This window comes from Podarcis melisellensis, assembly GCF_964234715.1.
Source record: "Podarcis melisellensis genome assembly, chromosome: 17".
Classification (NCBI taxonomy): domain Eukaryota; kingdom Metazoa; phylum Chordata; class Lepidosauria; order Squamata; family Lacertidae; genus Podarcis; species Podarcis melisellensis.
The window spans coordinates 654,087-681,857 of record NC_138534.1 but is presented as its reverse complement, the minus strand read 5'-3'; the positions used below and the strand labels follow the sequence as shown (position 1 = coordinate 681,857).

Sequence of the window (27,771 nt, the reverse complement as noted above, 5' to 3'; positions counted from 1 at the left end):
TTAGCTTAAATGCCACCATTCCCCTCCCAACTGTTCAATATAAGGTAGAGGCAGGAGTCGCACAAAGAACTGCAAGGACTATTCTTTCCAAGCCACCTCCTCCTGCTGCTCCATTCCTTTGGGGGTCAGGTTACACTCTCGCCATAAAAACAGAACCCAGGAGATTTTTGGGCCTCCTCTTGCCATCCCATTCCCTGTGCCATTGCATCTTTAACATACGCAAAAATGAACTGTGCAGAGCAGGAAAGAAAGAATAAGATTCAGATCTCAGAATTAGCCGCCTGCCCTTTCAGACTTGTCCATTGGGCCGTAGTCTTGCCTCCTGTCCAAAGGCGGAGCTAGCTGCTCCAGCACCCAGAGCGGCATACATGCTGTGCCCGCGGGGGCAGCCCCCCTCAGGGATGATACCCAGCCCCCCTCAGGGATGATAACCGCACCCCTTCCTCTGCCAGTGCTCCTCTCCCGCAGAGTTGAAGCACTGGTGTTGGGCGCACACTGCACAGCACTCCCAAATTAGGAGATCCATATCCTGCTTTCCCACTGTGCAGCCCAATTCAGAGAGCTGCTGAGCAGCTTGCATTCCCAGGAGGCTGTGACACAACAAGGTCAATGATACTGGAGCAACCTGGCCTTCTAATTTGGGTTGCCGGGCATGAACAAAGGGGGAAAGTGCCCTCCTCCCCAATACAGACACTGGCCCCTGCCATCTGCACCTCTTCTCCCCAAGGAGCAAAGGATTCTTCAGCAAGTGCATGGACTGATGGCCTTTTGTTATAAAGGTAAATGAAGTGGAGCCCCTTCAGGTGTGTTTCACCTGCCAAACACCCTAAATCAAAGAAGTCCCAGCACCACTGTTTTCAGTGGAGAAAAAGAAGACCTCCTGCTGTTTCTTGTGGGGTGGAGGGTGCAGAAGAAGAGGGCCTGTGACAAAAAGTGCTGGGCACGGGATTGCTCTCCACAGGCCCATCTCTGGGCTATTAAATGCTGGTGAAGGGGTGGAGGTCACAGTCTATGTCTGTGCAGGAAGGCTTTCCCCTGCCTAAGACATTGATCCCTTTATGCATAAAAGGCATTCTTATTTTCCCAGACAAAATCCACATAGCTTGCTCCCCCCTGCCCCCACCAAAAAAAGTGTTTATCATACATCTTTTCTAGCAGGTTGCAGAGCCCAGGAATCCTGGCTCCTGCCTGCCCCGTAGCACATTTAGGCACCCCACTCCCCAGAATAAGGAGGGACGACTTGGGGGCCCACAGCTGCATCCATCCCCACCCTGATTATTTCCCTTGCCAGGATGACAACTATGCAAGTCTGCTGTGCACTGATTTCAGCCTGGCGAACGCTCTTCCCCATTGGCCTTTGACCCAAGACCCTAAGATGCCCCCGGCCTTTACCTAGAGGGCTTCTCAGAAACCAATCCATATCTTTCCTTGGGAGGGCTGGGCGTGGAAGCCAGAAGTCCTGCCTGACCAAAGAGATCAGAGTTCAGTTGAGGAAAAAAGGGGTTGCTGTGCTTTTGAGCAGAGTGCATGCTCCCTTAGTGGCCAGTTTAAAACAAATCCCTCATAAATACTGGTTGAACACACAGACGCACACACTAAGGCCTTGTCAGACCCATCCGTGGACCTTCATACCATAACATCAGCATCCCCTTGGCCCACACAGAGGCCCCCTGCACCCATCCCACTCTCAGAAACTTCGGGGTTGGCTAGGGGAGTCCTAAGCTGTTTCCAGGGACTGTTTAAGTCCTGTTCCATTGCTTTGGTTCCTCATCCTAATTTAAATACCTTCTAGCATTTTGTGCATGTGTGTGCACACACAAGAGAGCTGCCCTGATGGGGAGAAAAGGAAGCCCCTGCCCCCAAGAATAAAAAGATCTGAGACACAGCAATTTTCTTCAAAGGAAGGAAGGAGAAGGGAGGAACAGCCCCCTCCTCAAACAGGTGCAGTGCCCTTAATAAGGGGGGGGGAGGCCCTGTCCTCTTGGTCCATACGGAGTGCAGTGTGAAGGGCTGCCCTTGTCCAGGAGAGGTGGTCAGTCTGCTCTAGGAAGGCTATCAGAGCACAGTGTTCTCGGTGCAGGTGCCCCCCAAGGAAGAGCGGAACGCTTGCAGCTGGGAGACCCCGTGGAGATGGACACAAGCAGCCGCCACCACCAGCACATGGAAGATTTGGTGGGAGTGGAACTGGAGGAGGAAGAAGAGGGAGCAGGAGGGGGGAGAGAGAGAGAAAGAAAGAGAGAAAGAAGCTGAACCCAGGATTTCTGATGGCATGGGCTCTCTCCACGTGAGGCTTGCCGGCTGGAGAGTTGCTTCCCCCCAACCCCTGTGAACCAGCGATGGGGAACCTGCACTACAAGCCCATCATCTTCAACAACTGCTCCTGCCGGCTGGGACCAAGGGGGGTCAGAGGTTAATGACATTTGGAGGGACAGAGGTTCCTGTTCCCCCATCCCTACTTTAAACCCACCAACAGGTTTAAACAAAAATCCTGGAGGGAAACAATGGCCCAGAGAAGCCAGGAATGCTTCGCTTCCCAGTTTAGTGCTTAATTTTAAAAGGTACCCAACACACTTGTAGAATGCAGCCTGCCTAAGCTACTTGTATTCTTCATTAAACTGTGTGAGTTACGTTCACTCAGAAGTAGGTGTTGTTGAGGCACCATCTAAAGCTGCAATGCCACTAGAATTGCTTCCTTCATTCTGGCCAATTTGCTTTGCATTTTACAGCTCCACGACAGACAGAAATGTCTAAAGTGAACCTTACTGCATCAATGCTTTTCCATGCTGGGAGAAAAGCCAGACCAGTTGAACATCTGACTGTTGTGAAGCTGTCAAAAGTGCAAGATTTCTGCCCAGAGAGACAGAAAGAAGCAACTCTAATGGACACTTAGCTATTTCTCAACCAGGCCAGGTTTTTCAGGTACAGTGGTACCTCTTGGTTAAGAACTTAATTTGTTCCGGAGGTCCGTTCTTAACCTGAAACTGTTCTTAACCTGAGGTACCACTTTAGCTAATGGGGCCTCCTGCTGCCGCCGCAGTTGTGCAATTTCTGTTCTCATCCTGAAGCAAAGTTCTTAACCCAAGGTACTATTTCTGGGTTTGCGGAGTCTGTAACCTGAAGTGTCTGTAACCTGAAGCGTCTGTAACCCAAGGTACCACTGTATAACGATTGCATTGTCTCATTTTGTATTGCATTGTATTTTAGATCAGGGATGGGGCCTTCATGACCCCCCAGATGTTGCTGGACTACAGCTCCCATCAGCCCCTGACCCTTGGCTGTGCTGTCTGGAGCTGGTGGGATCTGGAATCCAACAACCTCTGGTTCCCCATTCTTGGTTTACAGGAAGCTTAAATAAATTCAAGCATTAATATCACAAAAATGGTGGGGCTTCCTTGTGCCAGTGTTGCTAAATCTGATCCTTCAGACCCTGTCAGACCTGCTGGAGGTGGCGGCGGGCTGGGCCTTGGGGTTCCCAAGCCTACTGGTTTGGGGAGATTTCAACGTCCATGCCGATGCCGCCCCCTCCTCACAGGCTCTGGACCTAGTGACTTCCATGGCAACACTAAGGCTCGCCCAGTTTGTTTTGGGCCCCACTCATCAAGCAGGCCACACGCTGGATCTGATCTTTGGGGCTGGCATAGATGCGATCATGCTCCCACCTGTGGAAGTGCCATGATCTGATCACTACGCTCTGAAAGCCAAGACTGACTTCCCGCTCCTCCCCTGCTCGGGTGGCGAGCCTATTTGGGCTCGCCCATGAAGGCTGATGGACCCTGCTCCTCCTGGCAACTCATTAGATGACCTTGTTGAGGACTGGAATAACCGGCTCTTGGCAGCCATTGATGAGATCGCGCCTAAGCGCCCTCTGCGACCCCCTCGAAACCGGGCCCCTTGGTTTACTGAGGAGCGCCGGAAAATGAAGCGGGATCTCAGATGGCTAGAGCGAGTATGGCGACGGACTCGAGACGGAGCCTCAAGAACATCTTACATCTTATAGAACGCTTATGAAAGCCTATGAGATGGCTATGAAAGCTGCTAAGAAGTCTTACTTTGCAGCTTCCATTGCATCCGCTAGCTCTCGCCCGGCACAACTTTTTAGAATAATTAGGTCAATAACAACCAAATTTAAGCACAAATTTGACCCACAGCTGTGAGGCATTCACGAGCTTTTTTGCAGAGAAAGTCCTGTTGCTCCGCCGTGAGCTCCCTGCCAATTTAGATACAGTGACTGAACTGGAGGCCCCTCGACTGACTTCAGGTCCAGTGTTGGACCATTTCGATCGGATACTCCCTACTGATGTGGATAGATTCCTCTAAGTTGGTAGGCCCACCACCTGCCTCCTTGATCCGTGCCTGTCTTGGCTGATTAGGGAGTGTCCAGATGCTGCGCGGACCCCCCTGGTTGAAATTATCAATTTGTCCCTTGACACGGGGACATTCCCAGGGGAATTGAAGGAAGCAGTGGCGTGTCCGCTCTTCACTAGATCCTTTAAATCTATCCAATTACCGCCCAGTTTCAAATCTTCCATATCTGGGTAAGGTAATTGAGAGAGCGGTTGCTGAACAGCTTGGTAGGTTTCTGGAGGAAATATCAGCTTTAAATCCATTTCAGTCCGGTTTCCGTCCTGGTTTCGGGACCGAGACGGCTCTGGTTGCCCTAACAGATGATCTCCGTAGACAACTGGATCGAGGTGGGTCAGGACTGCTGATCCTTTTAGATTTGTCAGCAGCCTTTGACATGGTCAATCATGATCTTCTGGACCACCGCCTCGCCGACATGGGGATACAGGGCATAGCCCGTAACTGGCTGTGCTCCTTTATCTCTGGTCGGGTCAGAGGGTGGCACTAGGGAGGGAAATGTCATCACGCCACTCCTTGGTGTGGCAAGTGCCACAGGGCACAATCCTCTTCCCGATGCTTTTTAACATCTTTTTGCGCCCCTTGCCCAGATTGTCCGGAGCTTTGGGCTGGGCTGTCATCAATATGCTGATGACACTCAGCTCTATCTGCTGATGGATGGCCACACCGACTCGGCCCCAAACACACTGACCAGATGCTTGGAAGCTGCGGCTGGATGGTTTTGTGGGAGCCGATTGAAACTAAATCCTTCGAAGACAAGAGGTCCTATGGCTAGGTCGGGATGGCATGGGGATGAGGGACCAACTCCCTTCTCTTGCGGGGGCCCAGTTAGTGCCATTGCCTTCCATTAAGAGTTTGGGTGTAATCCTTGATGCCTCCCTTTCCATGGAGGCGTAGGTTACAGCAACAGCCAAGGTGACATTTTTCCACCTTCGCCGCATCAAGCAGTTGGTCCCTTACCTTTCCCGCCCCGACCTGGCCACTGTGATCCATGTGACGGTCACCTCCAGGCTTGACTACTGTAATTCACTCTACGCGGGGCTGCCCTTGAAGCTGTCCCAGAAACTCCAGCGGGTGCAGAATTCTGCAGCGAGGCTCCTCACGGGGTCTCTGCCATGGGAGCATATTCACCCAGTGCTTTTCCAGCTGCACTGGCTCCCGGTGGAGTACAGGGTCAGATTTAAGGTGCTGCTTTTGACCTTTAAAGCCCTTCACGGCCTAGGACCCTCATACCTACGGGACCGCCTCTCCCGGTATGCCCCATGGAGAGCCTCAAGGTCCATAAATAGCAACACCCTAGTGGTCCCAGGCCCTAAGGAAGTTAGACTGGCTTCAACCAGAGCCAGGGCCTTTTCAACACTGGCTCCGGCCTGGTGGAACACTCTGCCTCATGAGACCAGGGCCATGCAGGATCTGATTTCTTTCTGCAGGGCCTGTAAGACAGAGTTGTTCCGCCTGGCCTTTGGCTTGGAACCAATTTGATTCTCTCCCCCTCTTTCTTTTTTCTTTTCCTTTCTCCTCCTGCAATGAGGCTACATTTTAATATTTTAATGTTTCGATATTTAATGTATTTTAATTTTGTTTTTAAGTTGTATTTATTCAACTTATTTTTATTATTGCTTGTTAGCTTCCCTGAGCCCGGCCTTGGCTGGGGAGGACGGGATATAAATAAATTATTATTATTATTATTATTATTATTATTATTATTATTATTATTATTATCTTGGGCAGAAAAAGGGCTTCTGCATCCCCTGACCCTTTTGACATCCTGTGGCCAAGTGTGTCTTCCAACTCTGAGCTTTATTGTCCCTTGAGGAAGGAGATATTCCAAACCTGACATGAAGATGCAGGGAATTCAGACTCAGTTTTTATCTTGCCCTTAGACACCCCAAAGGCCAGTTCCTCCCGCACAACACGTACCCATATGTCACACTTGCCCGGGAAGAAGCGTTCGGGGATTCGGGCAGCGTACAGGCCCACGCCCAAGATGTAGAGGATTGCCATGAGGAAGAGCCAGCCAATCTGCCCCACAGTCGTGGCCTTGATGAATCCTTCAGCAATCATGAAGTGGAGTGTGGGCACCAAGCCACTCAGCCCCAGGCCCAGGAACACCCCTGTCCAAGAAATAAGAAAGGTCACTGTGTGGATGAGCTCCTCTCGGGGATTAATAGAAAGAAGGCCTTATCTGGTCTCAAACCTGGAACTAAAGTTTAACGTCAAATATGGAGAATAGAAGAGCATGTACAAAGAAGCCGAATTATCTAGACCAATGGTTCCCAGACTCCCTGCTCCTGCACCAGGACCACTTGAAAATTGCTAGGGGTCTTGACAGACCCCTCAATGATTTTCTGTCTGTGGTAGCAATTGTATTGTACTGTACTGTGCTAGATGCTGTATGCTTTTTAATTGTATTTTTATTTAATTTATTTATTAAAATTTGTATGCCATTTCACTGTAAATGAAATCTCTAAGCATTTTACAACAGTATAAAATAAAACAGGATAGTATTAAAAATAGGTATTAAAATATTCCATGGAATTCAGATTGCTAGACTCCAGATCCCATCATTCTCAGCCAGCATGACCAGTGGTCAGGGTTGAAGAGAGTTGGAGTCCAACAATATATAGAGGTGCTAGATTAGCCATCATCTATAGCCATAGGATAATAATAATAATAATAATAATAATAATAATAATAATAATAATAATTTATTTGTACCCCGCCCATTTGGCTGGGTTTCCCCAGCCACTCTGGGCGGCTTCCAACAAAGATGAAGATACACTTGAACTAAAGATGAGACTTGAACTAAAGTCTGGCTCTCCCACTAAACTTGTTGCCATTATGCTACGCTAGTTCCACACATTGTTATGTACTAATCCTGTTACTAGCTTCCAAGTGAGAAAAATGCCTTTAACAGTGTGTTACTGCACACTTTGGCCATGTCACAGAATCATAGACTTCTAGACTCGGAAGGGACCCCAAGGGTCATCTAGTGCTGAATCTCAACTAAAGCATCCATGACAGATGGGCAGATAGCTGTGATGAGCCTGTTGACGACTCTTAACGACTGCAATAGGTATTACAGGAAAAAGCTTTTCTGCCCATCACCCATTCCCACCACCCTTCTGAGTAATACCCCTCCCCACCTTCTCACTATATAGAAGGGTCTGGAAACTTCTGTTTCAGTGTATCTGAAGAAGTGTGCATGCACACGAAAGCTCATACCAAGAACTAACTAAGTTGGTCTTTAAGGTGCTACTGGAAGGAATTTTTTTTGTTTCAACTGGGAAATGCATTTATCAGAATGAGATCCATTCTGAGGGTCCAGCTGTGTTCTGGCACTTTCAGAGCCTACAGCTTTCTAACTACATGGGTGTGTTCTAAGGAAATCCTCCAATGGGGCCCGATCCATCACAAGCAATGCCAAAACGACAATTGTGCATGATTACCTGCTCGGACGGCCCGGTACTGTGGGGTGGCAAAGTGGTCCCACTGCGACACCATGATGGCCGTGACGCCCAGGACACAAATGATGACGAGGTAGATGAGTTGGGGTTGAGGTGAGCAGTAAAAGGAGTAATAGAGCCAGGGAACAAAACTGCCCATGGTGAGCAGGGCGATTCCAGAGTAATCCAGTCTGCACAACAGAAAGCAGGGTGGGCTTGCCAGTAGACAGACAGAGCAGGCAGCCCTCCCCCAGCACCAGGAGGCTGCTTGAATTTCCCATGATGCCCCTCACATGGCATGTGCTACTGAGGCCAATGTGGGAGATGCTTCAATTTCTCATGCTGCCCCAGGCAGCACTTGGTTGGGGGGCATTGTGGGAAATTTAAAGGGGGCTCCCAGACCTAGCCAGCTGATGCTGATCGACATTAAAAGGGGAGCCCAGGGTAGACCCCATTGAGGCACAGGGACTGTATGCTAGAAGAGTTTGAAGAAGAGTTTGGATTTGATACCACGCGTTTCACTCCACTTAAGGAGTCTCAAAGCGGCTAACATTCTCCTTTCCCTTCCTCCCCCACAACAAACACTCTGTGAGATGAGTGGGGCTGAGAGACTTCAGAGAAGTGTGACTGGCCCAGCAGCTGCATGTGGAGGAGCGGAGACGCGAACCCGGTTCACCAGATTACGAGTCTACCGCTCTTAACCACTACACCATACTGGCTCTCAATGCTTGGCATTATGGCAGCACAGAAGGACAGAGTGACACATCTGCACAAAACATGGCAAAAAGAAGGGGACCAATCTGCATAAAATTTGCACATGGTAACTTATACGCACAGCTGCAAATTAAGAAATAATTACAATAATTAAATGGAAATGAACACCACCTCACCCTAGTAGGGAAGACTTGGACAGCTTGCCAGCTGGCTCTGTCTTCTGAGCAGGTGCTGCTAACTGTTGAGGGCAGGGCGGATAAAAATCAATGATTTTTTAAAATAAAAAATCGGGTTTTATTATTTAAATTGGATTTTTTTAAAATTTAAATTGGATTTTTAAAATAAAATGCTTTTGGAGGAAAAAATCTTTCTAAAGATAGTTTTCTATTTAAGTTACATGATAGTCCAAAGGCTATTCATTAGGAAATAAGGATTTGTTTTAAGTTTTTCATGTGTGCTAAAACTCAGTTATGGAGTTATGGATACATCAGTTATGGATACATATGCTATAATGTTATTGTTTTAGTTAAATAAATTGTTTAAATTGTTATTAAGAAAATTGTTATTTTTCTCCTTCCAATCAAGTACAGCAGAAAAGTTGTCCAAATAGAAACAGTTAACTTATTAAACCTCACAATAATTTCATAATTATCTATCTATGTATTTCTAATAGTATAACCAAATCAGTATTTTTGATATAACTGTAAAAACTACTCTGAACATTTATTATTCCAAAAATGAAGCCTTCATCTGGTTGTAAATATTAAGATTATACCAGCAAGAATGAGTCTTTCTGTAAAAAAATAATTTAAATCAAGTCTTACTGCCTAGTGATTTAAATCAAATCCACCCTGGCTGAGAGGCAACTTCAAGGGCCCCCTCCCTCTATATTTAAACCACACATGGCCTGAGCAGCCCTCCCATAGAGAATAAAGGTAAAAAGGTCAAGGTACCCCTGCCCGTACGGGCCAGTCTTGACAGACTCTGGGGTTGTGCGCCCATCTCACTTAAGAGGCCAGGGGCCAGCGCTGTCCGGAGACACTTCCGGGTCATGTGGCCAGCGTGACATCGCTGCTCTGGCGAGCCAGAGCCGCACACGGAACGCCGTTTACCTTCCCGCTGGTAAGCGGTCCCTATTTATCTACTTGCACCCGGAGGTGCTTTCGAACTGCTAGGTTGGCAGGCGCTGGGACCGAGCAGCGGGAGCGCACCCCGCCGCAGGGATTCGAACCGCCGACCTTTCGATCGGCAAGTCCTAGGCACTGAAGCTTTAACCCACAGCGCCACCTGCGTCCCATAGAGAATACCTTCAGATAAAGTGATGGCCCCTGACAGCCCTTCAGAAATAGAGGACAGTCCCCTGTAAAGTAGGACACATGGCCACCCTACCACAAGGACTTTGACTCTCTTAAAACCGTCCATGCATCTATTGCCAGCCAGAGAAGAGCTCCCTGCTGATGCTCCAAGCACTTGGGTCTCTTGAGAGCTTCAGTGCCATGGAAGATACTCTTGCTCCTCACCATCTCCCACTTCCCATGTGTCCCAGAAGACCGGGGGGGGCGGTGAAGCAGGCAGGCGGTAGACTTACTTGGAGAAGGTGCGGGAAACCTCCTCTGAGTGGCAGTAGACTGTGTGGAACAGCCAGGAGAAGCAGAGGCAAAGGATGGCTCCCAAGAAGAACGTTCCAAAGACAACACGCTCCTGGATGGGGGCAACGTACTTCATGTTGGGGCTGATCATGTATCCAATGCCCAAGACCAAGAAGAAGAGGAACCCTGGGAGAGGAAGAGAAGAAAGCTGACCACAGCTCTTTCTAGATGTCTCCACATACCTCAACCACACTGAAAGGGTGGTCCTCTCAGGAATTTGGAGGAAATGACTCTGCTCTGCCAGAAGCAGGCAGAGGTCACCAGCAGCCCTGCACAAATAGAGACCTGGAGGGGGCCGTCTCTGGGCCTGGCGGTCTGTGGTCACTTCCCCATGAAGTCAGGGGTGTCAACTGGAAAAACCTAAACCTGTGTCCCATCCCCTCTTATCTCTCTCTCTCACACACAGTTTCCCTGCAGCACAAGAGAGGTGCATATGCAAAATAAACAAGCAAACAGAGGTAAACAAGTCTAATGTTCTGCCCTGAGTACTTGCACAATAAACATTGAAGCTTACTAATACAGTGGTACCTTGGTTTCCAAACGTCTCCATTGACGAACATTTCAGTTTTCGAAGGCCGTAAACCCGGAAGTAAGTGCTTCAGTTTTCGAACATGCCACGCAGCTTCCGCTGAGTGCAAGATCCTGAGGCCTAGCTGTCGGCTATTGAGTTTTCAGTTTTCAAATGTTTCAGAATTCGAACAGTCTTCCGGAACGGATTACATTCAAAAACTGAGGTACCACTGTATATGAAAAGTGAAGCTCACTAACATAGTGATTAGAATGCAGACTGTCAGGAAACACCATCAGTGAACCATATTTGTGTTACCTGTTAAGTATCTTTTATGCTGATTTTAAAAAAATATTAACAAAGAAGATGGTAGCTATATTCTGAAGCTGAAATAGTTTGCTATGATGTGAGACATAGAAGAAGAAGGAAGCTAATCCAGATTGCCCCCTTCCTCTTCCCCCACCACACCAGGTTCTTGCTGTGCGGAGCAGAGCCCCATGACTGACCAAGCAGATGTGTCCAGATGTTGCCTGTCTCCGTGTGGAGGCGGAAGATGCTTCGGAAACAAGCACAGAAGGAGGGCATGGGCGGCCGGTGCCCATGGAGGAGGAAGTCATTGTCCTTCAGCCAGTCAGGCAGCACATCATAAGGCATGACACGCCAGCGACCCTCCCAGACCTACAACGAGAGAAAAGACGGAGGCTGTGTAGACATTACTGGCTTAAAACGCAGCTAGGCCGTTCTCTTTTTGAACTTCGGTCAGAGCTGTTTTGAGGAAAAACACACTGAAACATAGAACTTCTTTTTTTTTTAAATGACAGCATGCAGTAGATAAGGGATAGGCATGGATTGTGGTTAATGCGTGTACCCCACTTCTGCAACCCGTGGTGGGAGCACACTGGGTGCAGAGTGAGCAGTACTGTGAGTGCAGCCTGAGGCTAAGGTACAGGAAAGGATCTTGCCTGTTGATTATACTAGGAGCTGAACTATTCTAGCTGAACTAGAATAATATGGTATTCATCTTTTGTAAGAGTGAACTGTGTCTCCATAATTCAAAAAAGTAAACTAAAATCAAACTGTTCCCCCAGTATCAAAAGTATGTACATGTGTGCTGATTCTGTATGCTTCATTTATTTTTTAAAAAATGGGGGTGGGGACACTGCTCTAAAGAGAATTTTTTTACAGCAAGCATAAGGAAGTTTTAAAGTGTCATTGCATTTCATAAGGAACACAGAAGATGTGGCTTTTGAGAGTGCTGAGAATATTCTGTAAAGAAAACAACAACCTCCAGGGCTGCTTTGGTGAAGCAAAGCCAAGAGTTTTCTGTGGATTCAACTTCACAGCTGAAGGAGGAACAGAATGCAGTTCCCTCCCCGCTCAACACTCTGGCAACAAAGGCAATTCCATAAATACCTTTTCAGAGTCCCACTGAGTTCAATGGGGCTTACTCCCAGGTCAGTGGGTATTAGTCTGCAGCCTGGTTCAAGCATCCTCACCTCAGGGCCACAGCAGAGGTGACCTGGGCTTCCATGCTTGTTGCTCATGCATCTGACTCACTAAGTATAAGGTGTGGGGCAGGAGCATGTTTGGGGCATAGTACAGGGTGCTCCCACCTCCATTAGCCCAGGCACTTTTCTCCCAGCCTGACAGACACTGGAGGTGAAGCAGCCCAGGAGACCGGGGCAGACGATAAGGTGGCAATGTGTGGGTGTCACCGTTCCCATCATTCTCATGCCACCTTTTGGTGTAAAATAAATAAACAAGCCAGACTTCCAAATTCATTACACATGAGTGTGGCAGACAGGTAAATATACAAATAAGGATCTTGCTTCATCTTGTCTGCTTTGGCACTTCACCATAAACACACTCAGTAGGCCTTAGCAGTGCTGCCAATTCTCTCAGCCCGCCATTTGCAATGTGGGACAATAATGATGCTGGCCTACCTTACAGGGCTATGGTAAAGCTTTGAACATTTGAAATGTGCTTATATAAATGCCACGGTTGTTTGTTTATTGTGGGTTTTGGTTGGTTTTTTGCCAAGGTATATAAATATCTTAAAATATATAAATAAATGCAGTGGTTGGTGAAACCATGCAATTAATTCTGAGGTCAACCAACCAGTGGGGTTGCCACAGGCCCTCAAAGCCCCATCCTGTTAGTTGTCACTTGCCTGAACCCAGCAGCAGTCCTCCTCCTCCTGTGCAGCAGCCTCCTTTTCTGTTTCCTGACCCCTCAGGCCAGTCCTTTTTGCACTTTGTGTGGCCTTCTCTCCCTTGCCCATGGCCTCCCTCAGTCGAGGGCCTCCAGGGGACCCCATCAGGAGAGAGGGAGCACCACTGGGCTGCTTTCTCTTCGCTGGCTTCCAGATACTATGCCCCGTTGGGCTTGGCCCTGAGAGCTGGCTCAGAGCGGGGTGTCATGGCAGAGAGGAGAGCCTCTTGCCCAAGACTACACTACTCCATCTCCCCCTCTTCTCCAGGGTTGTGTGACTGTTGAGCTTCCCTGCGCCTTGCGAAGCTGGGGAGGAGGCCAATGGGCAGTAGCTGAAGTCATAATATCAGACCCGTGGGCACTTTTGTGACATGCCCAGTTTGCTTTAGCACTGATTGTGTAGCAGCCCATAAAATGGAGAGGACGGTCGGACAGCCAGGGGGAGAACTGGTGTCCAGTTCCTCAGGGCAAAACTGAGGAAGAGTGAAGCAAGAAAAACAGGGAGCGCCCAAGGAGGCTTGTTTTGAGCCAGGACTGCTCACAGGCGCTTCCCAGCCACATATGTCACTCACCTTCAGGACAAATTCTTCCATCTTCTCCATGGCATGCTGGGCTTGAAGTGGCAACATCATGACCCGAACAGGATCTGTGCCAACCTCATTCTCCTCTAAGTCTGGAACATCTGTCCCCCAGCCTGTAGGCTCAACCCCCATCACAATGCCGTCCTGAAAGAAACCACACACAGCAGAATGAGGTCCTACCAATATAGCTGGCGAGGCATAGGGTCACCCATTGTTGGAAATCTGATGGGTGCTGGTCTGATCTCCCAGTTACTGCTGCTGCTGGAGGATCAGCAAAAAGAGGGGAAACGGAACTGGGCGTAAGGGTGGCCAATCCTCAGCCAATGCAGAAGGAAATATTCTCATGTGAATTGTTGCTGTTGCCAGAATTCACAGTGTTTTGGCTATCATTCTCCGGCACGAGTTTCCATACAGAAGAAGAGCCTTGCTATTGGATCAAGTCTGGCGCTGGGCTTATTAGGGCTCTGCAACTCCAAAGAGGGATACAGGGGGGCAGGTAGAAAAGATCAGGCATCCCAATGGGTGGTCTTGGTGGCACTCACCTGGCCGATGTCCTCTTGCAGCAAGGGTCTCATTTCAGCGACAGCCTCCTCCCCCCGGTACCCTGCGCACCACCCAGCCCTCTCCTTCAGGGGCTCCATGATGGTGGGGGGAGGGGGTCACAGAGTTGAGGCCTCTTCACAGGCAGAGGCTAGTGCCCTTTGCAAGCCACCAGCCCCATGGTCCCCACTGTCTCTGTGGGAAAGCAGAGGGGGGAGGGGGAGAGGTGCAGAGGGATGAATCTTTTTTTCCTCTCATAAGCTTCAAGAAGTGCTAGTTGCCCCCTACCAACTGTTCTACAGCTGCCATGCCACCAAAAGAACCGCACCCTCTCTGTTGGTCCCACAACCCACAAAAGGCTGTACCCTTCCTTGGCGTGCCTGCCATTTCCCCCAGACGGACATCCACAATCGGCCCTCCCTCAAAATCTACACACCAGTACATTTTGCAACACCCTGCCCTTGTCCCCGGTCCAAGGAACCTTCTTCTGCCCCAAACATTTCCCTGGTCTCCAGGTCTTGTGCAGCCCTTATTCCTGCATCCCCTCTCTCCATTGCTCTCTGCCACCCGTCTGTGACAGCACACTTGCCCACCAGGCAGCGGGTCACTGCTGATAGCCTGCCCCCTCTCGTTGGCCAGCAACATGCTGAGGGGAATCTCCTCTTGGGTGCAGGTGTGTGGCAAAGGCGGCCCCACCCCAGATGGCTCTTTCTGCTTTCCCCATGCGGGCTGGCAAGCGGAGGCCCAGGGTGCCTGTGGCCATGGCTGGTCCCTCTCCCTCCACTGCCGCTCCCCCATTCTTCCAATGGCCCCCTCCCCACCAGCCCGCCCTGCCGGCCTCCATCCCCTTCCCCCTCCATCCTGCCCTCACCCCGCAGCCCCGAGCGGCGGCGGCGGCGGCGGCAGCAGCAGCATCAGGACCAGCTCCCGCCAAGGCCCGCCTCTCTCTCCCATTGGCCTCCCTCCCCGCCCGTCACGGGCATCCTCGCCTTGGAAGCGCGGCCAGGAGAGAGAGCACTTCCGGCTCCCGCCAGCACCCTCCCGGCCCGCGTTGCCATGGCGACGCTTCCCGGGGCTGCGCGTGCACGCGGCTTTGCTTATTTCTCTCCTTAGAAAATATTACGCACCGCTTCCTTTTATTTTATTTTGCTCTAACACGCAAAGCGGCGTACAAATCCTGTACATAAAGCAGGCCGGTCCCTCCCACGTGGCAGCCGCGCTTCCCGAGAGAGGCGCGCTTGGCCGGCAGCCCCGCGGGAACGCGCGCAGCAGGAGGCGCGCCTGCCGGGCACGAGCCTCTCCCTGAGGCCCGCTGGCCCTGAGGAAGCCGCGTGGAAGAGCGCCGAGCAGCGGCTCCCATATGGTCTAGCGGTTAGGATTCCTGGTTTTCACCCAGGCGGCCCGGGTTCGACTCCCGGTATGGGAAGGTGCGCTTTTTGTTCCCTGGAGTCGCCCAGGTCTCCTCCTTTTCCCCCAGGTCGTGGCGCTGCTGCGATGGCCAGCGGCAAAAGGCGCGCATGCTTCCCATCGCAGTCAAAACGGCAAATAAAGAGCGTTATCATGACCTGAAGCACATTTGATTGGGACAAGTGGAAAGCGGAGGGAGACTGAATTACAAGATGTTAAGTGGAAGAGAGAAACTAAAACGTAAAGCTTCCCATACCGGGAGTCGAACCCGGGCCGCCTGGGTGAAAACCAGGAATCCTAACCGCTAGACCATATGGGAGGCGCCTGGCAGAAGCCTCCTTCGCTGAACCTTGTAAGACAGGGGAGAGCGGGTCACACTTTGCACCAGGATGATACTATTTTTTCTCTCTCTTTTTTTGGGAAGAAAAATGAAACAAAAGCATTTCCTAGGAAGATTTCTATAAGCAAGTGTAACATTATTCTACTTCGGGAAACAATATATTTGTGTGTGTCTGTGATCACTTTTTCTCTTCCAAAACAAGAGGGTGCCGTGCAAAGCACATGGGCTGCAGCGCTTAACCCAGCATGACCTGCCACCCAAACCTCTCACTCTCAGGCACTTCGCATGTGCAGACACCTTCCTTACTCGCTTTAAACAGACATTTGGAAGATTCTTCTTGCCTGGCCTAAGGGGTTATTTAGTAGCAGATGCTCTGAAAAAAGGCAAATTGTGCAGAGCGGGGGCAGGAAAAGATCACTCTTCCCATACCGGGAGTCGAACCCGGGCCGCCTGGGTGAAAACCAGGAATCCTAACCGCTAGACCATATGGGAGAAGCGCGAAGAGGCATCGGGTAATGTACGAGCCAGTCCAGGGCAGAGATGCTCACCGCTGCCCCCTCCGGGGAGAGGAGGGAATTGCATCCTCGCGCCCCTTCCTATTGCAAAGGCCTGGATCTTAGGCAAGTCACTCGAGAAATCGCGGTGTTTGGGCGGTTTTGTAAGAAAAAGCTCAACAACTTTGGGGTTTGTCTAAAAGAAGCGCAACAACTTTCGGGGTGTCCTAGATTTTACTTTTTGAAATATGGCAACCCTAAATTATTGCAGCTGCCTAACTGCAGGATTGCTGGAGAATTTGGGTGTCTGGATTTTGGCATTGCGGCAGATGGGGCTGCGAGTCTGCACTTCCCTGTGCCCGCTTGCCGGAATTTCAGGCTGCGCTTGCCTTGCCCTCCTTGCGGGAGTCTCCGGAACCAGCCCCCCCGGGCAGAGAACGGGAGCGCGCCCGCCGGCTGCTTTCGCAGGATCGAGCGGCCGTCCCAGCCCCGCTGCAGCCTCGAGCCCAGCGCGCTTTCGAATGCAGTTAGTTCAGCAGATGCAAACCCATTCCTCCTCTTCCTGCTCGCAAAGAGCCTTCTATAGAAACAGCCTCAGGAGCATTAAAAGGTGGTGCAAAGAAAAGCTGGAATGGCTTTGAGACTTTTAATTTCCCCGAGTGGGGCTCGAACCTTCAGCCCCCGGGTCAAAGACAGCAGCGGGCAACTGCGGGGGGAAATGTGGGGTTTTCTCCCCCGAAACCTCTCTCTCGTGCGCACGCGTGAGCGAAGGGAGCTGAAGTGCGACGCCTACTGACCAACTGCGGAAGCGCGCCTTTGAATTTGCCCCCCCCCCCGCCTTCCAGTCGCGCATCGAGACCGATCAATAGCCTCGGAGAAGCCTGCGGCAGATGCGCCGCCGGCTGACGGGCAGTTGCTTGGAGGCCTGGCAGCCGCCTCGCTGCTCCCCTTTGCTGGCTCTGTTCCTGGAAGGCGCCGCGGGAGAGAACTCACTCCAGGCAGCAAGCCATTGAGAGGGAGGGGCAGCCGGGCGCCGGTTTCTCGATACGTAGATCACTATCAGAAATAAAACTAGTTCCAGATAGGTAGCCGTGTTGGTCTGCCATAGTCAAAACAAAAAAAAATCCTTCCAGTAGCACCTTAAAGACCAACTAAGTTAGTTCTTGGTATGAGCTTTCGTGTGCATGCACACTTCTTCAGATACCTAAATAAAAATAAAACTAGAAATGAAAAAAAATAGAAATAAAACTGTTGGTGCGCCGTTTCTTTGATACTATTTAATTCTCCATCCTGGCATGCATTAAAAGAGATTGCCATTCCCATACCGGGAGTCGAACCCGGGCCGCCTGGGTGAAAACCAGGAATCCTAACCGCTAGACCATATGGGAGTGAGATAGCAGATGAGCTTTTGGCTTAGAACCTAAAGAGAGCAAGGAAATGCAGCAGAAATGGGGAAATCCTCTTTTTGCCAGTCATATCAAGGTACTTGCTTTTGCAAGCACTTCTACAAACTGCTAAGAAACCTTAATCTGCTTCTACTTGTTACACCCATAATGCACCAGATTTTCCAATGCTTCCCTTTCCCTCCAGTTGCCACACCCACAACCGGTGTCCCTCTCTTGCAAACTTTGTTTTTTCACTCTATCCTTTAACTTCTTCTGTAAAATATTGGCAGGAATCAATTAGATCATAAAGCTGAGAGTAAACACACTTGGTCACCCCAGTTCAATCCTGGCTGGATAGTGATCTTTTCAAAGCTACAAACTCATGTGAAATTGCCCCTGCGCTGTTCTCTGCTCTAGTTTCCAGTCCTTCACTCTTCAATTGTTGGCAGCTCTCCCACAATCTTAATCATTTTCAAAGGACACCATTCACACATTCAAGCTGTCAGTTCTGAAACTATGTGTGATGTAACACTTAAGAATGTAAACATTTTCTGTATGAGCTTATATAATGAGCTTATACAATGAGCTTATATAAGCCTCATTGTATTCACCTTAATATGCAGTTACATGACTACTTCCCATAATAATTATAACATCATTTCCAAAGTAAGTCTGCACTGCCCCTCCCCCTCTGCAGGGCTCCCCTGAACAGCTCAGCTGGTTAGAGCAGGTGCTGATAATGCCAAGGTTGCAAGTCTGATCCCTATATCCATCTGTCTCAGGATACAATGCTGCATGTTCCTGCTGTAGCAGGAACCCCCCCCCCCATCATCCAGTTTGTACAAACTTCACACACACTCACACTCACACACTACATACACTGTTATATTTCTATGCAAATATCCTTGAGAATCGTGACATCCAAGTCCCTTTCAGGTTCACATGGACACACTCATCTGGGACGGAGAATAGCAGGTTAATATTTACCACCTTAAATTGTGCGGAGAAAAGGATTGCAAAGTAGCCACCTTTGCTATCTTATCTCCGAAGGGGGGAACTGTAGCAGGAACCCCCCCATCATCCAGTTTGTACAAACTTCACACACACACACACTCACACACTACATACGCCACACTTCTGTTATAAATTCATAGAAAAATCAACCATACATTGGATTTGCACTGTTCCATTTTTATTTTATTCCATATGACAAGGACTATCAAAAGGGGGTGGCTTGGTCCTGGTCAGCCATAATCCCTTCACCATCTCAGCACATCCACAGGAGCCCTGCCCAGTTGTTATGCCAACCCTGATGATCCCAGACAGAAGACAATCAAGATCACAAAGAACTTGCATACGGGAGTGGATTCAGCATGGACTGAAACAAAGGACAGTGATCAGATCTACCCTCTGGGGGCAGGAAACTGCAAACTCCCCTTTGTCTCCTGGAAGTGACTCATGGGGGGGGGGGCAAAGGAGGAACCAGCCAGGTGACAAGACACTCAGGTTACCACCACAACTCCTCCCTCAACCCCTCCTTTCTGTAATGTATGCATGCTGTTTCTGGGGGTGGGCTTGACCTAGTGGAGGGGAATTTCAAAAGTTTTTATAAGACCTTGCACACTATTCTTCTGGGTCTTTCCTCTCTCCTGCAAGTGAGGGGAACACCCTGTTGCAACAGTTCAATAAAGGCCAAGCCTACAGGCTGCTGTTTTGCTCCAAGTTATCCTGGTTGGTGTCTTTGTTGTGTCCAAGGGAGCCCTCGGATTTTTCCGGTAACATTTGGCGACCATGCTCAGGGACACTTGGTTCTCCTGCGAAGGTGAGGAGGGAGATAGAGGGGATCGGGCGCCACTGGGCAATCTTAGCCCAGGGATCCTTCTTCCTCTCCCTGCTTCCTCTTTGAGGGCGGTAATCAATCGTCACCAAAAGCCCAACCAGGGGGAGCAAAGGCAAGGTCAAGCCGGCTAAAGAGAAAGGATCTCAGGATCCGCAGGGGACATCTTCAAACGTGAGTATGGTTTGAAGTAAATACATTGGGAGGGGGGTGGGAGAAGCAGCGTCCCCATGACAGCCAGACTTTCCTTCTTTCATTTCTGACGTAGCCCCTCGGAGTCGGCCGGGTGCGTCTTAAACTCTCCCCTTTTCTCCCCCGATTCTCCCCTTTCGGATAGTGGCCAGGGAAATCGCGGAACTTTACTATCTGACGTTACCTCTCGGAGTCGTCCAGGGACGTCTAAAACTTTCCCTTTTCTCCCCCAATTTCTTTTTCGGAACGTGGCTGGGAAATTGTGGTACTTTTACTGTTTTCCGATGTTACCTTTCGGAGTCGTCCAGGAACGTCTTAATCTCTTTCTCCTTTTCTCCCCCGTTTTCCGTCGTGGAGCGCAATCCGGGAAAACGCGGCACTTTGTAATTTCTCTGATGTCTTCCCTCGGAGTCGTCCGGTGGCATCTTTCAAAAGTATTTTAACGCAAGGTCATTTGCTTCCTTTCAAAACTTTGTTTTCTTGGACCCCGATCTGGCACTGCACTGCGCAGGCGTTCAGTAGGGAGCCCGAACCTAGTCCAAAAGGCTAGGCAGGAGGCTGTTGTGGAGGGTAGAGCGGGAGGTTCACAAATTGGGGCCCCACACTAGGATTAGTCTTGTAAACAACACTGAGGTAAAGGAATTCCGGGCAGAGGGACCCGTGGTTTGAGTTTCCAGGCAGAGGGACCCATGGTTTGATTTTCCGGGCAGAGAGACCCGTGGTTTTGTTTCAGGTTCAGGTTTGAGATTTCCAGAAATTAATTCGTGGTTTATAGATAAGTAGGAATTGTGTTAGTCAAGGATACTTCGAGTACTGAAAGGATCTTTTTTCTGTCCCCCCTTTCTTTCCCATTGCCCCTCCTCCCTTGTGTGTGTGCGTCCACTCTTTCTGTCTTTAGCATACTTCGTTAATGGGGGGGGGGAAGCCTAATAATAACATACGAGAGAATGGGAGCTCACTAAACACCCTAGCTGGACTCCTCCTGGCAACAAAGCTTCCATGAAGCCTTTTTGCCCCAGAGAGGATTCTAATACGCCCCTCCAGCTTGTCATCTCTAATTGGAAAATAAAAATAAAGGGGCAAAATGGTCTTTCCAAGTACAAAGTACGAGACCATTGTAACTTTTAGTGGGTGGCTTAGGCCCACCACCTGGAACCCAGGGCACAGCGGCCACCTCAGGGATCCTTCAACAAAATCAGGGTGTGAACCCTTAGGAAGAGCTGAACACATCAAATTTGTGTTGTTAAACTATAACCTAAAGCTAGAACATGAAACCGTAAACTTAATGGTGCTCAGAAGGCAGTAGATATAATAACAGCCCAGCCTGAGAGCCCACGCATTAGAGATCTTAGTTTCTCTTTAAAAAAAAATGAGTAAGAGATGTACTCAAAGATTTAGAAATATTTCAAGGGTTTGTATTTACATTGGCCTCGGCATCCAAAGACTGTTCTTAAATGCACATGGTTTTAAATTGCAAGCTTGCTTCAAAAATTTTAAATCTAAGGAAGCCATGTTGGGCCTTATCAATCTGAAACAAGACAAAATGGAGAATGAAGTGTGCAAATGTTTGTTATTTGGGAGAGGCTCTAAAAGAGAATTTTCCTCCCAAGTGGTAAAATCCTGTATACGTGCTACTTGTGTTCTGAGAGGAGGATTACCCCACCTCATTCCTCTAGTTTTAAGTGAGGAGGGTGATTTTAAGTCTAATGGTAAATGATGTTTTGTTGTAACTTTTGAGTTTGTGAGTACACCTGTGTTCCAGTCTATTTTGGAATGTGAAGTTAACCTAATGTTTCTGCTGCAAAAGCCTAGTTGAACACAATTGCTCTCTGAAGCTAAAATGCAGTGTATGTACTGTATTTCATTAAGCATATGCCTATGAAAGTATGGTGTTCTTTCTAAGAAAAATATGTGAGTCCAGTTTGAACTTTGATTTGGTTGGACAGAAGAGTTATTGTAAGGCTCCTGATATCAGTCTCTATAAGACTTCCTGGCCTCTTTTCTCAGAAAATGCCCCCCCTTGTTTCATTCTGTCTCTTTCAGTTTTTTTCTCCCTTCTTACTTCTATGCATAGGCGCCGACTCCATGGGGCCTGAGGGGGCCCGAGCCCCCTCAAAAATTCATTTGGGGGGGCTCTGCCCCCCCAATAATTTAAGAAAATTATTAGTTATATTATGCTTTGTAAAATCACAAAATTATGTTGGTATTTTTTATTTTCCTTGTTTGACGATAGTTACCTTTTAAAATACATTCAGTAATGAGTTAAAACAAAGCCACTCCCGATCTAGAGAGGGGGTGGGGTTGCGGGCTCTCGACCCATCAACAATCTCGCGGGGCTGGCGTCAGCCCCGCGAGAAGCGGGGATTCCCCCTAGCTCATTAATATTCACCGCCCACGGCGGCAGCCAATCGGCTGCCACAAAGGGCGGGCCCTCACAGGTTCACTTAAGGTCGGGGCAGCCCGGGGCTCGCCCCTTTCGTTCCACCAGCAGCAGCGGTTTGGAGGTCTTGGGCCCCCCAATATTTTTTATAAGTCGGTATGGGCCCCCCCAATATTTTTTATAAGTCGGCGCCCCTGCTTCTATGCCAGGTAAATTTACTCCCGAGTAAGCATCCTTTAAAGGAAACTGCAAAGGGGGGGATCTTTCCTAAGGTACCCTGCATCTCACTTTCCTATGTGTAGTTATTAAAAAAAAAATAATAATCTAAATTAGGCTTACTATTCCTCTGCAAGTTCAGGAAAAAAATTGTTCACTTTTGTATTCCCTTTAAATCAAATCTATGGCTGTTTTAACTATGCTTAATAAAAAGATCCTCTCCCTATCTTAGGAAAAAGAAAAAGAAAAAAAACTGTTCACTTCAACCTTCCTTTAAATATCATTTCTATAGGAACTTGCATTCTCTAGTCTAAGGAAGCAAACTCACTCAAACTATCTAAAGATCTGCTAAAACGGTTCTGTGTAAAGTTGGGTACTTTTCTTTTCCTCTTCCTTAGTACGTGATAAGAGCATAGATGTTTCCTTTCCCAGTTGAAAATCTGTACAGTATGTCTTTTTGGTAGTACAAATCATGCTGTGAAATCTTGCTGTGAGCCCTATATTTTGGAGGGCTGGACTAGATGACCCCAGGGTCCCTTTCAACTCTCCCAATTTGGGGCTGTGTGGAAGGACATGTGTCTGCAAGCATTGGAAGATTGAAGGGTAATTCTTAAATTCTGGTGTGGTGATGGAGTTGAAATTCAGCCTAGCTTTGCTCTTTAGTTTTAAAACGTGAGAGGAGAAGCCGTGATGTTTTTGAAGCACAACTGGTAATATCAAGCATTTGAGTGATTACAGTGTTTATCATTTTGTCTACTATTTAAAAATCAGACTTCAAAGTCAATTCAAAGTTTAAGCACATACAAATACATATTGGCCTTGACCAATCCTGTAAATAAAGGGCAGGAAAAAAAATTTGTCTGCAAATGGTAAGGCTGAAATGACTGAGAATGTTAAAAAAAAAAATCCTATTAATTCTGACTCTCTGGCCATTTTCCCCCATATATAAGGGTGTGGCAGATTGTTCCGCGAATGGCCAGAAGGATATTAGCCCTTTCCTGTACATAAAGGAAGCAGTCCCTTTGCTTGGGCTGCAATCGCTAGCTTTGGCGAATACTTAAATTGCTGAGTTTCTCCTTTTTGTTTTAAAATCTAACCCTATTTTTAAAATCTACTCCTTACCCTTCCCTTCCCTTATTCAGATGGTAATTTAGCCAAAAGATTCAACGTTTTCAATAGTATAAAAGGTTTGTTGAGACATGAACTCTGCACATGCAGAGAGGCTTAAAAAAAGGGGGGAGAGATAGAGAGAGGAAAAAGGGGGGAACTGTAAGGGGGGAGAGGAGGTTTCCAGAACTTGGGCTGCAGGGAGAAAATTGTCCAAATTTCCTTATGTAAAACTTGGAACCATTGAGGGAAATCACCCTTAATGTGTCTTTTGCTCCAGGGGCTACGTAAGACAAAAGGGTTAAAAAAAACAACAACAACAAAAACTAGCCCATCAAAAGTCAAGAGCTTTCCAGGTTCCAAATCTTAACAGGCCAAATTCTTTTCACAGGTAAATATCAAAGCGCTCCCACTGTGAGTTCCACTCTCGACTAGTCCTCCCCCCCCCAATGAGATTTAACTTTTATAACAGGCTTTGTGTGCATTTTAGGAACAGCATTTCCTGACAGACTTCTCACATGAAATAATTTTCCCTTTTAACAGGATATGTGAACCCCGATAAAAAAAGTTTTTGTCCCTTTTTCTCCCACAGCAACTTTCTTTCTGTTCTGTGAAACAAGTCTGAATCCCTGCTATATTAGTGACTTCCATCTCTTTGTGGCTTTGACACTTTTTAAGTTACAAATAATCTGTTTTCATCTATTTAATCCGTCTTTCCATGATGTCTATGAAATTAATCGAAGCACAACCAAACATTATTTGTGGAATGGTATTTGTTTACCTTTTGCCTGATCATTTCTTATTAATTCTGTCATTTTGGCTAGTTCAAGGTACTTGCACAACTTTAAATTGCCATTCATTTTTCTTGGTATTAAGTCATTTCCCAGTATTTTGCTATTAACATTCTAACTGATGTTGTCACATCAAGAAACACTCTTTTATTTTCATTTGGGATGTTAGAATGCCAAAACAGGTTACTTCAGGTTTCTTAAAAATTGTGTGTCTTAGCATTTATTTATTTTTGGTTCCTCATAGGTCATTGTGTGTGTGTGTGTGTTTTATTATTATTTTAACCTTGTATTTTTTTACAGTTCTCTTTCTCTACATATGGAGTAATTTTTATTTAATAATATGGAAGGGAGAAGAAAAAACCAAAGTGAAGGAAAGCAAACAAATTTAGCAGATAATAAAAGTAATTATATGGAAATATGATAATAATATTGAAATGAATAAAATGCTTAATCCGCTAAGATTTTTATTATTTGCAGCTTCCCACGGAAACTGAAGGACATTCTTTTGCCTTTCGCCCCTTCCCTTTTTTTAAACTCTGTCTTTTAAGCCCACCCTGTCCCTTACAGGATATCTCTTCTACAAATGTGTTACTACAGATCCAATTAAAAGCTTCGCCACCACAAGACCTGCAACAACAACAGACACCAAAGTTTTCAAAGTGGCCACAGCTATCTCTTTCAAAGGATATAGACTGCTGGGGGATGGGGCTGACAAAGGGGGGAGGAGTTGAATTGCAAGGACATTTTCTCACTTTTGAACCTCAAGATACATGCATAAAAATATCACAATTGTCTCAAGATATGCAACTGATACTTAGTTTGTTTTGTATTATGTGTTATTATGTAGGAATGTTGAAATGTGTCTGACAGTGTGTTATTTCCACAAATTGGGGGGGGGGCTATTTTTGTGTGTAATTGTTTTTATGTTTAATGTCTTATTCCTTACACCCCAGTGGAGGATTCTCATACATTTTATGCTTTTTTACAGATCAGGCTATTATGTAGTCCAATGTTTAGAATTAGATAAATTTATAACAACATTTAGTTGTTTCACCTGGCACTCTGCCAACTTCCCTACCTATTTTAAAAATGTGCTAAAACTCACTTTACCAAGGAGAAACTTCAGGAAGGAGTATATGCTTTGGTTTAGCAGGAATAATCCCTTATAGAGTTAAATTGACTTATTTGGAGAAGTGCCCCTTAAGAATGGTTTTGCTTTAACAGAATGGTTTGAAGAGTTGAGAACCATGGGGCAAGATAAATTCAAATTGGACTCAGTTCGAATTGGGCAAGTGTATCCAGGCTGCAATTAGCTTTTTGGTCCTTAATGTGCAAGTGAGCAACTTCCCATGACTGCAAGACCAGAGCCTATAATAATAAAATCCCAGGGAATGGCCAAGGCAAAGATATTTCTCTCATGACGTATCCAAACCTGTGCCAGCTGTGGTGGGTGCCAGGCAACATGGTTAATATGAAAGCCCTAAGTGAATTCACCAGGGAATGCCACTACTGTGACACCATGCCGGTGTGAGACCACAGAAGAGCTACCTTGACACCTGAGAACACAAAAATGTGTGTGGGGAGGGGTAAAGCAAACTGCATCTTTCAGTCATTAGTGGACCTTCCTGCTAAATGCAAAGCATAGACCACTATTGAGAAAATATTTCTTCCAAGGTGCTAGAATACCACAAGTAACTGAGCAACAAAATATTAATTTCATGTCTAACTATGTGCACTGTTACACTGTTATATTTCTATGCAAATATCCTTGAGAATCGTGACATCCAAGTCCCTTTCAGGTTCACATGGACACACTCATCTGGGACGGAGAATAGCAGGTTAATATTTACCACCTTAAATTGTGCGGAGAAAAGGATTGCAAAGTAGCCACCTTTGCAATCTTATCTCCGAAGGGGGGAACTGTAGCAGGAACCCCCCCCCCCATCATCCAGTTTGTACAAACTTCACACACACTCACACTCACACACTACATACGCCACACTTCTGTTATAAATTCATAGAAAAATCAACCATACATTGGATTTGCACTGTTCCATTTTTATTTTATTCCATATGACAAGGACTATCAAAAGGGGGTGGCTTGGTTCTGGTCAGCCATAATCCCTTCACCATCTCAGCACATCCACAGGAGCCCTGCCCAGTTGTTATGCCAACCCTGATGATCCCAGACAGAAGACAATCAAGATCACAAAGAACTTGCATACGGGAGTGGATTCAGCATGGACTGAAACAAAGGACAATGATCAGATCTTCCCTCTGGGGGCAGGAAACTGCAAACTCCCCTTTGTCTCCTGGAAGTGACTCATGGGGGGGCAAAGGAGGAACCAGCCAGGTGACAAGACACTCAGGTTACCACCAACTCCTCCCTCAACCCCTCCTTTCTGTAATGTATGCATGATGTTTCTGGGGGTGGGCTTGACCTAGAGGAGGGGAATTTCAAAAGTTTTTTATAAGACCTTGCACACTATTCTTCTGGGTCTTTCCTCTCTCCTGCAAGTGAGGGGAACACCCTGTTGCAACAGTTCAATAAAGGCCAAGCCTACAGGCTGCTGTTTTGCTCCAAGTTATCCTGGTTGGTGTCTTTGTTTTGTCCAAGGGAGCCCTCAGATTTTTCCGGTAACACTGCATTGCAGGGGGTGGACTAGATGAGCCTCAGGATCCCTTCCAACTCTACAATTCTGATTCTACAAACTTGAAATTTATGTTGAGGGAGAAAATGATAGAAAGAGGATGTATCAGAGGCCAAGTAGGATCACTTTCTGGAAAATTTGCAGGAGCTTTTAGGGTAGCAGGAAGGAGAAGAGAGTGTTAATCTATTTTAAATCCACAACATTTTTATGCTGCTTAATTTCAGTGGTGTGGCAAGGGAGGTTTTAAAGCAGAGGTTGGATGGTCATCTGTCATGGATGCTTCAGTTGAGATTCCTGCTTTGTGGACTAGAAGACTCTCAGAATCTCTTTCCAGTACTACAATTATACTCCCCCCCAAAAGAAACAGTATAAAATAGTCCCTTTCTATCTAGCATTGGTGGTGCTGTGGGTTAAACCACAGAGGCTAAGACTTGCCGATCAGAAGGTCGGCGGTTTGAATCCCTGCGAAGGGGTGAGCTCCCGTTGCTCGGTCCCTGCTCCTGCACACCTAGCAGTTCAAAAGCACGTCCAAGTGCAAGTAGATAAATAGGCGGGAAGATAAACGGCATTTCCGTGCGCTGTTCTGGTTTGCCAGAAGCGCCTTAGTCATGCTGGCCACATGACCCAGAAGCTATACGCCAGCTTCCTTGGCCAATAAAGCGAGATGAGTGCTGCAATCCCAGAGTCGGTCACGACTGGTCCTAATGGTCAGGGGTCCCTTTACCTTTATCTAGCATTACCAAATGTTATGTACCTCATCTCAGTTTGACCTCAGCTAGTGAAGAGGTGGCCCAAAGGATTTTAAGCAGTGTTTGCAGACAAGAGTTAATACTGGATCTTTATCTGTTTCAAAGACACCCCCCTCACTGATTGAAAACATACAAAAATAAGAGGGGAAAACCTACAATCATATTGTAATGTGGTCCTGAGAATTGTGGAAAAGGCAGGATGAGAGTAAGGCTC

The 27,771-nt window shown here is 47.5% G+C and overlaps 1 protein-coding gene across 3 annotated transcripts; it reads right to left on the bottom strand.

Annotated features, from left to right (window-relative positions):
• Window positions 1-1,876: 1,876 nt before the first annotated feature.
• LOC309360615 (adiponectin receptor protein 1-like) lies at window positions 1,877-15,025 on the bottom strand. 3 transcript variants are annotated; one of them, XM_081895280.1, is made up of 8 exons: window positions 14,880-15,025; window positions 14,011-14,203; window positions 13,460-13,612; window positions 11,183-11,354; window positions 10,108-10,294; window positions 7,809-7,996; window positions 6,280-6,473; window positions 1,877-2,184 (listed from the first exon to the last, which is right to left on the bottom strand). In XM_081895280.1, exons 2-8 carry the CDS (start codon window positions 14,107-14,109, stop codon window positions 2,056-2,058), a joined length of 1,122 nt encoding a protein of 373 aa, XP_081751406.1. In that variant the 5' UTR covers window positions 14,110-14,203; window positions 14,880-15,025; the 3' UTR covers window positions 1,877-2,055. The 3 variants fall into 3 exon arrangements, with proteins under 3 accessions (XP_081751406.1, XP_081751405.1, XP_081751407.1); XM_081895279.1 differs by lacking the exon at window positions 14,880-15,025 and adding an exon at window positions 14,463-14,682; XM_081895281.1 differs by lacking the exons at window positions 14,011-14,203; window positions 14,880-15,025 and adding an exon at window positions 14,463-14,682.
• Between the last annotated feature and the right edge of the window lie 12,746 nt (window positions 15,026-27,771).

What these genes read in the sequence shown, in the direction of transcription:
- LOC309360615 (XM_081895280.1), bottom strand. Translation starts at nt 14,109, where the DNA reads ATGGAGCCCCTGAAGGAGAGGGCTGGGTGGTGCGCAGGGTACCGGGGG. An exon ending in CATCTGGACACATCTGCTTG is followed by an intron (nt 10,295 to 11,182) that starts GTCAGTCATGGG and finishes TTCCTCTCCCAG; the next exon opens with GGTTCCTCTTCTTCTTGGTC. An exon ending in CGGGCAAGTGTGACATATGG is followed by an intron (nt 2,185 to 6,279) that starts GTACGTGTTGTG and finishes TTCCTCCTCCAG; the next exon opens with TTCCACTCCCACCAAATCTT.